At 42.1% G+C, this 16364-nt stretch overlaps 2 protein-coding genes across 17 annotated transcripts in view; one reads left to right on the top strand and one right to left on the bottom strand.

Moving 5' to 3' along the window:
- Positions 1-11914, bottom strand: part of MTRF1 (mitochondrial translation release factor 1) — a 57788-nt gene extending 45874 nt beyond the window's left edge. Inside the window, exon 1 of the mRNA XM_023621660.2 lies at positions 11739-11914. The gene's annotated coding sequence lies outside the window, so the exon portion shown is untranslated. The remainder of the gene's footprint in view (positions 1-11738) is intronic.
- Positions 10751-16364, top strand: part of NAA16 (N-alpha-acetyltransferase 16, NatA auxiliary subunit) — a 69405-nt gene continuing 63791 nt past the window's right edge. For 12 of the 16 annotated variants that reach the window (XR_011427818.1, XR_011427816.1, XR_011427815.1 and 9 more), the window contains exons 1-2: positions 10766-11085; positions 14980-15064. Coding sequence is in view for 8 of the 16 variants with exons in the window: in XM_070239837.1 (XP_070095938.1) it covers positions 11032-11085; positions 14980-15064 (139 nt within the window). In the remaining 8 variants the exon portion in view is untranslated. Of the gene's footprint in view, positions 11086-14979; positions 15065-16364 lie in introns of all 16 variants that reach the window. The other 4 variants (XR_011427812.1, XM_023621658.2, XM_023621655.2 and 1 more) reach the window with 2 other exon arrangements.

The raw sequence follows: 16364 nt of genomic DNA, 5'->3' as shown, positions 1-16364 counted from the left end.
AATATTCATATAATTTACTGAAGAAATATTTGTGTATTGGATTACAAGGTGCTGCCCCAGATCCTGCTGAGAGTGTTATGTGATGTACAGTATACGCATCTACCTTTCTAAATCCAAACTATCTTGAAGTTTAAAACAACTGGTCCCAAGTATTTCAGATAAATAACTGTGAACTGTAACAATCATATAGTAGTTAACATCCACTGAGTACTTATTTTTCACCTTGTAATGTAGTGTAAACATTTTCCATTTAACTAACTCACTATCTTCACAACACCCCTATGAAGTAGGTTCAATTGCAATGCCCATTTTAGGGAACCGAGGCACAGCATGGTTAGATGACTTGCTCAAGATTGTGCCCAAAGGGACAATCTAATGGCCAAAGGGATTTGAACCAAGAAGGCTGGGCTGCACCAAGACCTTGTTTCTGCCCACTGTAGTCTCTGTCTAATGAAAGGGGACGTCATTCTCCCAGATCTCCATGATCTGACTTCAATCTAGCCTCTTTCTTCTATCATGACATCCAAGAACCTCATGTTTCAGCTCAGCAAGATGACTCTGTATTTCTCAAAAACGTGCTTCCAAACTTGTCTTTTTTGTTCATATTGCTAAAGGTTTTTTTTTTTTTTGAGTAAGATTAGCCCTGAGCTAACACCTGCCACCAATCCTCTTCTTTTTGCTGAGGAAGGCTGGCCCTGAGTAACTTCCGTGCCCATCTTCCTCTACTTTATATGTGGGATGCCTACCACAGCATGGCTTTTGCCAAGTGGTGCCATGTCCGCACCCAGGATCAGAACTGACCAACCTGGGCCACCGAAGTGGAACGTGAGCACTTAACTGCTGTGCCACCAGGCTGGCCCCTAAAGGGTATTTTTTTAAAAGGTAAGACTATGGCCCTTGTACAAATATGAGATACACACCTGTGAAAAACTTTAATTAATTAATTATCAATTAACGAGGGATGCTATAACTAAAGAAAAATGCCAAGAGAAAATATAAATACACCATAAGGAATGCTGAAATGAATTTATTTAAAAGATGAGAAACTGGTCAATATATACAAGGCAATAATCACTTGCATCTCCATTACACACAATTTGCATTTCTAGGCAGAAGAATCATCTGCTTTGTTAGCAGTTTTCTACAGTTTAAAAGAGTTGTAAAATAGCTCAAAGGCAATAAGAAACGGTTCATTCAACAAGGCATTCTATAATCTTTCTGCCCATTTCAATATCTCACAATTTTTCTTGACAATACTAATTCCTGTGTCTGGAGTGAAATTCATTGACGTTGTCTTCATCAAAGACTTATTGGGTACCTACTACGCGCCAAGCACTCTGCTAAGTGCTAGAGGTTCAAGGTGAGGAAAGCAGACACCATTCCAGCTGTCATTGTCTTTTATAGACCAGCTCCTCCACCTAATCACAGTTAGTTCTTCCTTTCTTTAGGCTCCCATATCATCTCAATTACATCTCACGTAATATTGCTAAGTCTTTCCTTGTATCATACTTGGCAATTTGTTACGCACACTAGATTTTACAGTTCTGGGGAGCAGGATGCAAGTCCCAAAATCTGAACATCTTTTGCAGAAGATAGTAAATTATCTTTCTATTCTTGAGGAGGTAAAAACAACTGCAGTTCAGTTTAACAAATATGTTTTTGACTCTCTGCTGTATTAAGATGCTATGCTATGCGCTACAGGAAGACGATTAAGTCAACAAAGGCTTTTTTGAGCATCAGCTGTAAAACATGGGGAATACACAGTCAAACAAGACACGGTGTCTGATCCAGAGGAACTTCAGTCTGATGGAGGAAATGGACAAGTAAGTTAATGACTTCAACATAGTATGATGAGTGCTATATTAGAGGTGAGTACTGAGTGTTTTGAGAAAACACGGAGGAGGGGCAGCCACATCAGAGTAGGGGGCAGGGATGGCTTCTGGGAGAAGCTGATGCTTAATCTGAGTTTTGAAGGGCAAGTAGGCATTACCTATGTCACCCAGGGAAGTCCCTAAAACATTTTCCACATCTAATGCTTTGTTTCTCATTTGTGCTTGCTTATAGGAACCAAGGCAGAATGATGCTAGGTGGCCAAATGGCAGAACTGTCACTGACTAGTTGCCCCAAGGAACTCAATGGTGGGTTTGGAAGCATTTAATTTTTTTCCAATTTGTTTTTTTTATTTTGTTATGTTAAAGAGATGCAATCACCAATCACCCTGGACCTGACTAAGCCTCACCACAAGAGCAATGCCTATGACCTTTACCTTATTTTTAATGCTAAGATCTCTCTAGGAGGAGCATGATCCTTATTACCATATCTTGTAGCATATGTGGAAGCATGTTTTCCAACTGAGCCTGCGCAAGCAGTTACCCACCTCTCCCTTTTGAATATTCATTCCTCATCTGAAATGAAAGGTCCCTGCTTCCCTTTGCTCAGGGACGCCATGACTTTGGAAATGATTCCTCATGGTCTCCTATTTGCTGCAAATATATATATATATATTTTTTAAAAGATTTTATTTTTCCTTTTTCTCCCCAAAGCCCCCCGGTACATAGTTGTATATTCTTCGTTGTGGGTCCTTCTAGTTGTGGCATGTGGGACGCCGCCTTAGCGTGGTTTGATGAGCAGTGCCATGTCCGCGCCCAGGATTCGAACCAACGAAACACTGGGCCGCCTGCAGCGGAGCGCGCGAACTTAACCACTTGGCCACGGGGCCAGCCCCTGCTGCAAATATATTTTACTTTGTGAAACAATTTACTTCTGGTGGAGAGTCTTATTTAACTTGACAGGAGGCCAAACCACTTTGGTTTGGTAACATAACCAGTCCAAACCAGAAAGGTCCAAGAAGGCGATGGGGTGCCATGCATAGAGGGAAACTGTGGGGGATCAGAATTCGCCACTTCAAAATATATCTCTAGGGGCCAGCCCCATGGTATAGTGGTTAATTTTGTGCACTCTGCTTTAGCAGCCGAGGGTTTGCGGGTTTGGATCCCTGGCATGTGCCTACACATGGCTCATTAAGCCACACTGTGGTGGCGTCCCACATACAAAGTGGAGGAAGATTGGCATGGGTGTTAGCTTATGGACAATCTTCCTCAAGCAAAAAGAGGAAGATTGGCAACAGATGTTAGCTCAGGGCCAATCTTCCTCACCAAAAAAATTAATTAATTAATTAATTAAGAGAAAATTACACACACACAATATGACTCTTTGCTTTAATTATTTTCAAGAGCAAAAGACTATGAAAGAAACTTTGACCTCCCTCCCAAGTGCCTATAAGAAATTTAAGATAAAAGGCCTGTCCCCAGAACAGGCCATCACCATAGATAACTCTGGGTATCAGTAGACTTGGGAGGAACCTTGCTAAGCCCCTTCTTATCAAAGTTCTGTTCACCAAACATTTGCTTTCCCATCTCCATGTGAATTGCCTTCCTCCCCGTTGAAGTCCCAAACCACTACCCCCAACACCCTCCTTTGTCTTTAGCTGAAGATGATATATAAGCTGGCAGCTCAGCCATTCTGGCAAGTTGTTTTCCTGAGTTTCTGCCATGTATACATGACATATAGCTTTGTTTGATTTTCTCCTGTTATTCTTTCTTGTGTCAATTTAACTCATAGCCCAGCCAGAAGGACCTAGAGTGGGTAGAGACAATGTTCTTCCTATAAAATGTGTGCAAAAGGTGCCATGTGCAAAAAGGGAAGATCTGTGCATGCCCCAAATGCCCTGAGTGGAGGCCCCTCCCCCTTCACATCCTATAAGAACCCTGCTCACCTTCCTTTTGAGGAGAAGGTATTTTAGAGCATGAACTCTGGCTCCTCCATTCGTTGATCAATGAAAAATGTTTCTGCTCTGCTATTCCGAGTCTGGTCTCATTCTACTGGTGTGGGCAGCTCTGGGCAAAAGGTCCCACTTGCGGGTCACTGGTCCCTTGGGGCTTGGTAACAGCTAGGCACAGACAGGAAGGGCATCACAGATACACGCTGAGAATTTGGGAAATTACAAGTAGTGCAGTCTGGCTGAGTGATGGGACATGAGGCTACAAAGACAGGCAGAACCAAATCATAGAGGGCTTCACATACTTAGATAAAGTGGCTCAGCTTGGGCCAGGGCAGTGGCATAGTGGTTAAATTTGCATGTTCAGCTTCAGCAGCCTGGGGTTCGCAGTTTGGGATCCTAGGCGAGGACCCACACACTGCTCATCAATCCATGCTGTGGCAGGTGTCCCACATATAAAGTAGAGGAAGATGGGCATGGATGTTAGCTCAGGGCCAATCTTCCTCAAAAAAAAAATAAGAAAAAAAAAGAGGCTCAGCTTTCACCTGAAAGCCATGGAAGAATTTTAAACAATAAGTGTTATTAGATTTGTATTTTACAAAGATCATGTGGTAGGCTGAAAAATGCCCCTCTCTGTCCCAAAATGTCCTCATCCTAATCTCTAGAATCTGTGAAAACGTTACCTTACACGGCAAAGAGGGACTTTGCAGATGTGATGAAGTATTTTAAGATGGGGAGATTATCCTGCATTATCTCGGTGGGCCCAAGGTAATCACAAGGGTCCTTATAAGACAGAGGCAGTAGAATTAGAGTCAGACAGAAGATGTGAGGAGGACGCAGAGGTCAGAGAGGAGAGAACATGCTATGCTGTTGGTTTTGAAGATGGAAGAGAGGGCCACAAGCCCTGAAATGTAGGTGGCCTTGAGAAGCTGGGAAAGGCGAGGAGATGCATTCTCTCCTGGAGCCTCCAAAAGGAATGCAGTCCTGCAGACACATTTCAGACTTCTGACCTCAGAACTGTAAGATAATAAATTTGTATTGCTTTAAGCCACTAAATTTGTGGCAATTTGTTACAGCAGCAATAGGAAATTAGTACAGACTCCCTTGGCCTCTATGCAGAAAATGAATTGAAGGAAGCTGGCCAAGGATCCACGGAAACTAGTTAGTATGCTGTGAGAGGCAGTTTAGCATAGTGGCTAAACGTACAAGCTTTGGTAAGATGGCCCTTACTTCTTAGTTTTGTAATTTGGTACAAATTTACTTTTTTAAAACTTCAGTTCTCATTTGTAAACAGGGGGTAATAGTATTTTTCTCATAGTATTTTCACGAATATTAAATAAGAAATAGCACATTATATATAGTGCCTGGTATAGAGTAAGTGCTCAATAATAGTTATTATTAAATGATTACAGTAACTGAGAAGACAAGAGAGAATAAATAGAGAGGAGTAAAGTCTCCAAAGAAGGTAGAAATGTATTCCCTTCTAAGCACAGATGGAGGAATTAATTCTGCATGGGCCAGAAGGCACTGTTTTTGCTGAGAGAGGAAGAAAGAAGAGAAACGATGGATGCGAATGACTGCTCAAGAAATTTGGGTTGATTGAGTGAATAGATAAGGAGAAAATGGTATGATCCAGAAACTGGCAAGTTAGATGCGGTTGAAGAATAGGTGTATTGAAAATAGAGGATTGAGTGAGCTAGCCTACATCCCTTGCATCTTGAAGAGTGAATGGCACTTATTAAGGAATCAACAAATATTTGCTGAAAGAAATAGGAGCTTGTCATTAGAACATGGATTGTCCCCACAAGCATCTGATTGGAGTCACTGTTCTCAGAAATTATAGATGTATAAAGAACAAACCTATGAAAGCAACAGCTCTTGGCTTCATGCTGGAGGCAGGATGCTAGAGCCTCAACACACAGGTAAAAAGACTTTTCTCTCAGTGTTACCCTGACAGACTACTAATCCCAAAAGGCTACTAACATGAAGATCTCATCTTCAATAACAGGTATGTTATGCCTGCTGTAAGAAGCTTTCTTGGAGTTAAAAGAATATTGGCAAATCTCTTCTCATTTAAAAATAATTAGAAAAATAAGATAGTAGATTGCTGGAATTTATGATTTAAGAGGTGGGACAGCTCTTACTAATTCAAAATTTGGCCATGGGAGTGGGTGGCTAAGATAGGGTAGAAGGTGAAAGTCTTTGGAGATGAAACCAAGGAACTCTAAGGCTAGATGGGAGTTTTTTGTTTTTGTGCCTTATCTAAATTCAGAAGAATGGTGGCCTATTTCAGCCTGGATTAGGATGACATGCCTTGAAGCAGTGGTTCTCAATTCTGGTTGCATATTACAATTACCTGGGAAGAATTTTAGAAGCCCAATCTCTACCCCACCCCAACTGAATCAGAATTTATGGAGGTAGGACTCAGCCATCAGTAGTTTTCTAAGCTCCTTAGGTGATAGAAAAGCGCAGACAAGATTGAGAACCCCAGCCTTCAAAACACTTCCAATTTATAAAACATAAAACAGAGCAAGACAAAGGCATAAAAGAAGGACAAAGTGCTATGTAAATTCATAGAAGAGAGAGATCAGATATACTGGGAAGACTTGGAAAGACTTCAGGAAAGTCATGTTGTTTGAGATGAAGGATTTAAAAGATAAAGACTTGGGTAGTGGAAGAACAATCTCTGATAAAACTATCAGGTTGAGCAAAAGTATAAAGTTTAGAAAATAGTGGACCTGATATAGTCATTGGTTCCACTGCTATATAAGGAAATCGTAGGAGCAAAGTGAAAGAAAAATCTGAGAATAGACTGAGTTCTAGGCAATGGGGGCCATTGAGAGCTTTGATACACTGAGTGACCCATTTAGAATTTTGGAGAGAAAAGACACATATAGAGGCAATGTGCAAAATGAAATGGAGAGGAGAGAGCCTGAAAATAGAGGGACCAGTTATGAGGTTTTTGCAATATTTAGTTTTAAAGTGGAGCCGGAATGGAAAGCAGGGGAGGAAAGGCAGAAACGTAGATCTAGAATTTAAAGGACTAAGCAACTTGGATGTGGGGAATAATAAAGAGGAGTCAAAGAGGGTCAGAATGTTTTAACTGCAAGAGTGGTGTCATTAACAAAAATAGAGCAGTCAGCACTTGGATTGGTTTGATGGGAAGATGATTAGTTTTATTTTTACTGTTCAAGCAGAAAAATGCTTATTAGACATCTAGATGGAGAGATATTTAACAAACAAGTGGGAGTGAAGGCTAGGAGATCAAACGAGGGCTTGAAACTGGAGACATTTACAATCTGCTTGGTGCTAATGATGGAAGCAATAGGAGCAGGAGAATTTATTAATTCTGTTTCACTGGTGAGTAGCAGGTGCTCAATGAACATGCTTTATTGCTGTTGTTGAAAAAGAAAGCAGAATTGTCTAAACAACCAACATTTAGGAGAAGGAAGAGGAGTTGATGGAGGACCCAGAGAATGACTAGGAAGAGAGACAGGAGGAAACCCAGGACTCTGCAAGGTCTTGGTGACCTAAGGCAGAAAAAGTCAAGAAGGACAGGGTGGTCCACTGTGTGAAATGCTACAGAGAGGGGAAGGAAACTGTGGACTGAAACAATCTTTGGATTTGGATGCTAGGCAATCCCTAACATGTAAGCTTCATGAGGGCACATATTTTCGTTTGTTGGAAGACTGCCTGTCACATTGTGCCCAATAATTAAGTACTGAACAAATGAATTGGTAATATTTCAGAGAACATTTTCAGAAGACCATTGGAGGCAGAAGCCAAATCTTAAGGAATAAGTAGAGTTGCCACTTTCCTAGAAGAAACCCAGTATCTCTTGTCCATTTTCCATAAATAGTCAGAGCGACCTTTTAAAAAATAAATCAGATCATGTCACTTTCCTGCTTAAAATGCTTCAATGGCTTCCCACTGAACTTAGGATAAAACCAAACCAAACCACGTTGCTTGATTTGGCACACCCTGCACAAACTGGCCTACATTTTCAACTCAACTGTGCACGACATTCCCTCTCACGTACTACCCTCCAGCCACCTCCTTAAACTTGAAGTTCCTACCTGTCACTTTTATGCCTTGACCATGCCAATCTTGTTCCTCCATTAGGGTATTTGCATGTGGTTCCCTTTGGCTAGAATACCATCTTTAACATCTCTGTTCCCATTACCACTTCCCCAGAGGCCTTTCTTGATCGTTCCTGAGTACCTGCTTTAAAGTAGTCCTTTCCTCAAGCCCCATTGCCCTCACATGACCTTGTTTTATTTCCTTCCTAGGACTTCCTACAGTCTGGAATTATCTTGCTTATTTATTTGTCTATTTTCTGGCTTCTCTCATTAGAATAGAACTTATATAAGGAGGGAGGAAAATGCAGATTGCAAGGGGAATAACTGATGAATAAAAGTTCAGGAAAAGCAAAAGAAGATGGGATCAAGAGCTCTAAGAGAGGAATGAAAGTGGTCTTTCTTCCTTCAAATTAGGGCAAGGAAGGAAGAAGAGAGCAGAAATATTAGGGAATCTGAGGTGTAATGCGTCCTGCAATCTGATGAGTTCCTTTCCCATCCACCGTTAACTACACGGTTAAACTGGTTGTGGGAATAGCAGCAAACGACTTGATTTTACCCTGTCAGCTGGCTCTGCAAGAGATGCTGTGTATATGGGGTGGAGAACATCCTTTTCTAGATTCTTTCCTCCTTGGCTCTACTAGGCTTAGCAAGAGAATCACTGGCCCATATTACAGATGTTGTTACTGTTTTTTTACTGTGTGCCTGATTCTAAAAGAGGTATACCCTGCCTGAAGCACCAGGAAGGAACATCTGGGTGGAGACCACCCCCCCAACCCCCGTGGAGTTTTAGCATTCTTCCTGAGAGACAGCCAGTTCAGATTTACAATGCATTTGTTTTTTTCTATGAGCTTAGAAATGACTAAGCATTACATTCACATAACCCTGCTGTGAAAGATTACAACAATGTTATTATAACCCCATTTTCTGTTGAAAGGTGGAAATAAATTTGCTCCAGACTAAACAGGAAGTCAGTAATAAAATTACAGCCACTGGATAATGCAGGCTTTCTGACTGTGCATGCATTACATCTTTTATGCATTCTACAGTTCAGGCTGACAACTACCAGCAACACCACTGGCGTTCTTTTCAATTCCTCGTCTCTTCCTTCACCCCTCGCCCCCACCACCAGCCCCCAGTATAGACAACAAAGGTATGTGTGCTTTGTGTGTCATGGTGTGTGAATGACAGATGAGGAAAATATTAAATATGAGTATTTATAACAACCCACTTCTCAGTGTTTCGGAATGCAGGTTCCTTTGCACTGCTGGGAGATGCTGGGGAGGTTGTGGGAAGGGGGAGAAGTTGGCAGCGGGTGGGAAGCTGCGGAGTGCAAATGAAAAACCAGCATGGGCTACCTGACTTAGGGGTGGGGAGAGACATGGCAAAGGTCTGGCAGCTGCCACAGAGAGTGGGGACAGCTAATGCTTTGTAGTAAGTTAGGCTGGTCTAGGTCCACTGGAAAATTTCATAAAAGAGAAACATTACTTGTCTCCAAAATATTTACATTTGGCACTATGCTTTCTTCGCCCTCTTCTCTTTTACTTTCTTTTTTCAATTTGTCACTTTGAAATTGGCCTTGAGGTGTGGCAGAGTAGCTTGAGCTGGCTGAGCTACATTCCAGGAAAGTCCATGTCCTGTGAGAGTCAAGGGATGGCCTGACTGGGGCACTGGGGCTTCAGCCCTTCACACAGTTAACCCTTTGCTCCTGAGGATGTAAATTGGGAGCCAAAGCATTTTCAGGAGTCAGTAATGCCCTGATGAGCAAACAGTGGGTAGGGACTATGGAAGTGGTTGGCTATGAGGGTGCTGTGAACAGGCCCTTCTCTGCCCCTGCCTGGTGGTCTAGGAGACTACCACTAGGTCAGGGGCAACCCAGCCAAGTTTCCCACAAAGCCCTCCTTGCCTACTTCCTCTCTAATAGCTTGGGAAGCTGTGTGTCCAGAACACATAGGCCCCTCTGGACCTCCTCCTTTTTAATAACAGTCCTTTCCATATTTTAAAAGAATTTTGTCTTTCTCCCATCTCCAACCAACTCAGGCTAGAGGGAAAAAAATATCAAAGAAGTTCCAGCTTAGCTCTGACTACAGTCCATTAAATGCAATTATGTATCAGTTACCCTACAGTCTCATAAATATGCACAAAGATCCAGAACATGTATAAATGAGCTTATCTACCTAATGTTTATACACTTAATATTAAACCTTAATATAGTTCTTCTTGTTATCCATGTATTTCCCTATCTTTCCAGACTCACACGTTTCTAGCACTATGCTCCTCTTTGTCTATAGTAGAATTGTCCCCCACTTGGAAGATCCTGGGTTCAATCTTGTTTCTTTCATTATTATATGGCTTGTATGAAGGGGAACCATCGGAGGAGAAACAGTGGATAGAGTTGGAGAATCAGTGGTCCCAAAAAACCACCATAATCCTCACTGACAATGTCAGGTGTTCTAAACTGCTCAGAATACTTTTTACTGTCATTTCAAACGTGCTTCCACATCAGCCCATTTCGAGGCCTGCCCGATGGCCTCACATACGTTGTGAATACTTCTTCGGTCTGCACGTAAAGGAGAAGACTTCTCTTAACGTCCAAGTCGAGCGGGAAAAGAAGGAAAACAAGTTCGTCCCATATTAAGAATTTACTTTGAGTTGAGCACTTCGAGGACAGAGACCAAGAAAGTCTGACTCTGACATTAATATTATCTTGGGCCACAAGCCCAACAATCAAAGGATAATATAAGTCAGTGACTTAGGAGGGGCTACGGTGGAGGAGTCCCACCTGGCGCCGAGGTTCGGGTGACAGAAGCGGCGGCCGGACACACGCCCCCACTATCTCTCGCCCCCGCTGCCCTCCGCCCAGCCCACCCCCGGCCGCCGGGCACCTCGCGCGTGCGCACACCGCCCGCTCGAGGGGGCGGGCGCTGGCTGCCATCTTGCCGCGCGCGGGAGCCGCGGCGGTCGCTTCCCCACAAGCAGCGCCGGAGCTGGGCTGTCCTCACACGGCGTTCCTTTTCCACTGCCAGCCCTGCCCAGGCTGCCCAGCCCCAACTCGAGGCCAATGCGCTAACCACCCCCCCCCCCCAACGCCCGCAGCCCGACTCTTAGCCGCGGCTCGTCCCGGTGCCCACCCCCGCGAAACGGAGCTCCGGGCGCGCAGCCTCCCCGCCGGCCGCGATGCCGAACGTGCAGCTGCCGCCCAAGGAGAGCAACCTCTTCAAACGCATCTTGGTAAGTGGCCGGGACCCGCGCCGCCGCCCCGAGCCCTGTGCAGGCGGCGGTGCCCGCGCGAACCGGCTCGGCCCCGCTCGCGTCTGTGTTTATCTCCGAGCCCGCACTATCTGCTTCCCCGCCCCGGGCCGCCCGGGTCTCTCCTGGCCTCCGCGCGCTCCTTCCCTCTGCAGCCGCCCGCCTCGCCCCCGCCGCGCTCCTTCCAGAAACTTCACGCCGCCCTCAGCGGGCTCTGGGCAAGGGCGCGTCGGCCGGGTGGTGGCCCCGTGCGGCGCCTTGCGGCGGGCCTCGCCACCCTCCGACCCTCCTCGCTTGTTTCTTTTGCCAGGCTCCCCTCGGCCAGGTCTTCATTCATTGCTTTGTGTTTATTGCAGCGGGAGTGACCCCCTGGAGGGGTGGGGCTCCGCTTTACGCCGGTTACGGGAAAATCAGACGGGGAACCCTAGGAGGCCAAGCCTCTCCTTAAGAGCGAGTTTGCACGTTTTTGATGTAAAGTACTTACCCTCTTTGGAAAGTGAAAAAGTGACGAACTGCATTTCTCAGTTAAAAAGTCCAGCACAGCTCTTTGCTTTTAACTCGCGCAGGCCCTGCCTTGAGTAAGTGATTAAAAGCCGTGTGCGCTGGCTGGTTTGGCACTTGAGGGGAGCATTTACCTTGTTTCGGAGCAGAAACCTGAATAATGGCCCGGTAATGACCGCTGCCCGGGCGAGAGCGGAGTTTTCTGTAGGGTATGTGTCCAAGTCCCTGATGTCTTCACGGTTTTCCAGGTTACATTCTTCAGGGAGAAGAGGCAACATGCTTCTGCTTTTCTCAGTCTGCACTGGGGACTGTAGATTGTAGATGGGTAGCTGTCTATTCTAGTCTGTCTTTTCATCTGTGAGCAAGCGTTTAGATTTTAAGGATGGATTTATTTATTATTTAGAGCTTGTGTTGGTTCTATAACTATCAGCTGTTGCTTACCTTTAATATAAATAAGATACTAAGTTTAGAATGGTTTTTTTTCCTCTTCTCTCCAAAGCCCCTCAGTACATAGTTATATATTCTAGTTGTAGGTCTAGAATGGTTTTAAGTATTATCAACAGCAGATAAAAATTCATAGTAGCTGTTCTGTTTCAAGCCAGTAGAAACTTCACACTTAATCTTTAGAGTGTTAGAAAAGATACATAGTAGATGGGGTGAAAATTTTGTCTCAATTTTATATGGTGCTAAGTGTTGAGCAAGTAATGAGAGAGAAGTGTAAAAACCAAAAGTTCTATTTAAAACATTTTGGCAGATTGCTTCACTTGGCTTTGTATATATTTTCTTGTTTTGCTTTCACTTTTCTCGTACCTCATATTTTCACAGTACTGAATTGGAGAAGTGAACTTTTTTGCCCTTGTAGGTGTGTTTTTTTTTTTTTTTTGGTCTAGGGAATCTAAAACATGTTGATGAAAAATCATCTATAAATTGTTAGTTGGATTGTTGGATTTCAGGACGTTTGACCTTATACTTAAAAGAAGACAGAACACTTATTTTCTCTATATATGGATATTTTCTACTTCAAATCATGTTTATTGGTAGCATAATGAAAAACAGCTACATGATTTATTATACTCTGGCTACAAAAAAGTTAAAGCCACTGCTGAGTTAACTTTATCTCCCAATAAATTGGGAAATGCTAAACATTTTTTGATCTGGGGATGTAATGTTTATTATAAGGTTGCATCAATTTAGGAGGGTGCTGCAAAAGTGAATGATTTTATCATCTCACAATTGCAATAAATGTGGGTAAAATTTTGCTACAGCAAATTCCATGCCAAACAAAAGTGTCTATAATAAAAATTTTTTTTAAGTTTGGTTGGTGGACCAGAGTGCTTTGCTACCAACAGTAAATTTTTTTTTTTTATTATCAGTGTACCTAAACATGCCGTTACAAATTCGCCAGTTAGGTTATCACATTTTCTGCATGACTTGCATCTGCCTATCTTGTTCTCCAGACTGGCTGTTAGCATTACATTTTGTTGAATTTTGGAGCTACTCCATGCCCTCTTTTACAGATGAGACAATCAGACCCAGGAATGGTAAATGACTAAGTGTCGAAAGTTCTCTCTCTGGTTAGTAGCAAAGTTGAAACTAGAATCTATCTTTTCTACTAAGTATGTGTTCCTTACTGGACTTAAGACTTTGCTTTAACCTGAATATTTGGATACTGGAGACAGACTGCCTGGGTTTGAATTGTGGCCCTGATGCTTAGCAGCTGTGTAAACTCAATAACTGTGGGCCTCAGTCTCCATCTAAAATGGAGATGACATGTATCTCTTAGGCTTTCCTGGGATTTGAGTAAGGAGTAAATGAGAACAGGGCCTGACACATAGTAAATGCTTCCAATAAGTGTTAACTGTTGTTATTAGTATTATTGGTAGTATGATTATTATTACTTCCAGATCACTTGGTAAGTCAGATAAAAAATATAGTGTATCTCTTCTTTTCCTCTCCCCCATTAGTTCCTTCTTTTTGTTTTTTCCTCCTCATCATTTGTCAGGTGAACTCCTATAGTCAAATTCAGATCGTTAGTTTTTAAATTTTTATTTTAAATTATTCTTGGAATAGGTAATATATTCACACGGTTCAAAATTGAGGTTTCTCTCCTATCCTTGTCCCCTAGCCACCAAGTTCCCTTCCCCAGAGGCAGTCAAGAAGCTTCAATTTAAATATTTTTTTCTGTGAACACTTTTCTCTCCTCCACTTGCCACTCCTGCTGCAAGGATTAATCGCTTCCTCCTCCTTTGCTGGTACCGTTTTGCTTTGAACTTAGAGGGCTGCCTTTATTGAGCGGTGCTTCTTTGTCTAGAACCTGAGGATGTGCCATGTTTAAAATATGCAAGATCCCTGTTCTCATGGAGCTTACAGTATGGTGGGGAAGGTAGACACTGAGAAGTAATCAAGAATTTCAGGAAATGATAGCGCTATGTAGAAAGTCGAGTAATATGGTAGAGAATATGTGTGAGTGGTGGGTAGGAGGCTGGTAGTTTTATATAGAGTGGTCAGGTAGGTGATGTGCGAAACTCTGACGGTAAGGAGTCGCCGTGGGAAGATCTGGAGAAGAACATTTCAGGTAGAAGGAGCACAAATGCAGAGGTCCCCTAAGGGGGTCAGCTTGACATGTTGAGTACTAGAAGGAACACCCATAACAATATAAGTGAGAGGGTGAGTGAAAGAAGATGAGATGTTCTCCTGGTCAGTGGCTGTGGATGACAGGCACTGATTACTTAGCCTGGCTGGTGGCATTGAGGAATAGAGGTTGCTTACACTTGTATTAGATTAGTGATGGAGAGACCATGGTCTTTGGAGTCAGACCGGAGTTTGCAACTAAGCTGAGCTACTTATAAATAAATTTTATGAACTCTTAAGTTTCAGTTTCCACATCTCTAAGGTGGAGGTAATGACGCCTACCTTAAGGAATTATGTTATAACAAGTTTTGTACAGACATATGGTAGTTGCTCGATAAATGGCAGTATTTTTGGTGTATATGCCTTGGTTCTGTTTTTGAAGTAGCAAAGTCTTTTAATGCAGTTTATAGTATTTTTCTATATTTTTATCACACATGTTTTTGCTTTTGGATTTTGAATTTAAGAAAGCTGTAGCAGTGTTGGCTGACAATTATGTTCTCTGTTTATTGTGTTTTTTTCCTTTATCTTCTGTAAAAGTGAAAGTGCTCATACTAGAACAGTTTGGCAAGGAGCAGGTAACAGCAGTACACTTCATGTTGTAAGTAATATGAATTGATATAAAACCTTTCCATCACATGTTTTAGACCTAATTTTGGAACTTGTATTTAGAATTTATATAATGCAATGAAAAGTTGCTCCATGTATATTCATTTTATAAAATAATTTGTTCATGTTTCTTTACAGAAATGTTATGAACAGAAGCAATACAAAAACGGCCTCAAGTTTTGCAAGATGATTCTTTCGAATCCAAAATTTGCTGAACATGGAGGTATTGTCTCATCTGTGAGAGACTGCTTTGGGGAAGTCTAACTCCAAAATCAGACAGACAGGATTCCTAAACAGTGAAAGAAGAATACTTTCCAGATTCCATGGCCTGGTGGTTCTGCATTAGATAGTATAAATGTTGAACATTTTTGGTTATGCCTCATAGCAGTTTTACTCTAGGTTACTTCTGTTATACTTAGGTATATGTGCACTCTTTACTTTTAGATGAGAAATGGTTGATTGATCTATTGGGGAACAGTTGGAGTATATACCAGTATCTTTATAGACCTGATTTCTTCTGTTACTTTGAATAGAACTTAAGGTTATACTTTGATTTCCTATATATAAAATTAGAACTATATTTGCAGTCCAGAGGTAATATGAAGATACAGTAAAATGCATTTTTTTCTTTGGGAGTTTTTTTTTTAATGTATCTGCTGAGCTTTATATATAAATATGATGCCACTGATTTACCATTAGATTGTTTATCTTGAGTTGTTTTTCTAGCACTGGTGTTAATAAGTCTCTATTTGCTTGTTTCATCTTTTTTCATCAATAACCAATGTTTGTTAAAAGGATGGATCAGGTTAGACATGCAAAGAATAGTCTGGTAGCAGAGCAAGGCTAATTGGGGTCTCTGAATATTAGACTTGGGTAATTTTTGAGACCATCTTAATTGGGGAAATATGCTGACCTTGCTTAGCTTTCTAATAATGTGTAGGAAATGGAAAGGAGTATTCATTTCATAGAATTTTAGAAATTTAAAGCTTGTTTTTAAGCTTTTTAGCTATGGAACCCTTATTCAGCTGGAAACTGGTGGGGAACTTCATTATGTAAAAACAGATAAAAGACGTTTGGTATAGCGGCCTGCACTGCTGGGCCACCATGTTCTGCAAGACAGACTCCACAGAGATCATTTTGAAAATCATTGTTTCCCTTGTGGATTATTTGGAGAATTATTTAATTTTAAACCATCTTTCATTAACTACCTTAAACATATTCTTGGGTTGCCACTCCCATAGTCCAGTATTGTACTCTTGAAATGCAAACTGATGTTAGTTAGCCTACCTAGAATTAGTTGGAATAAACTTGATGCCAGTCAAGTTCCAATATTGAGTCAGGTGATTTTTAAATTGCGTACATTTCTTTGTTAAGGTGGGTTGAGTGTTTTTGTGGGGTACATATCAGATTATTTGGATCTTGATTAGAGTTGATCTCAGGTGAAATCCGTGGGCTGCTGCTGTAGATGTAACGCGAGGACTCAGGTGCCTGCTGGGTTCCCTTTTTCATTAGAATAATCTCAG

This window comes from Equus caballus, chromosome 17, assembly GCF_041296265.1.
Source record: "Equus caballus isolate H_3958 breed thoroughbred chromosome 17, TB-T2T, whole genome shotgun sequence".
Taxonomy (NCBI): domain Eukaryota; kingdom Metazoa; phylum Chordata; class Mammalia; order Perissodactyla; family Equidae; genus Equus; species Equus caballus.
The sequence above is the reverse complement of the archived record's forward strand: the minus strand, read 5'-3'. Positions and strand labels throughout refer to the sequence as shown.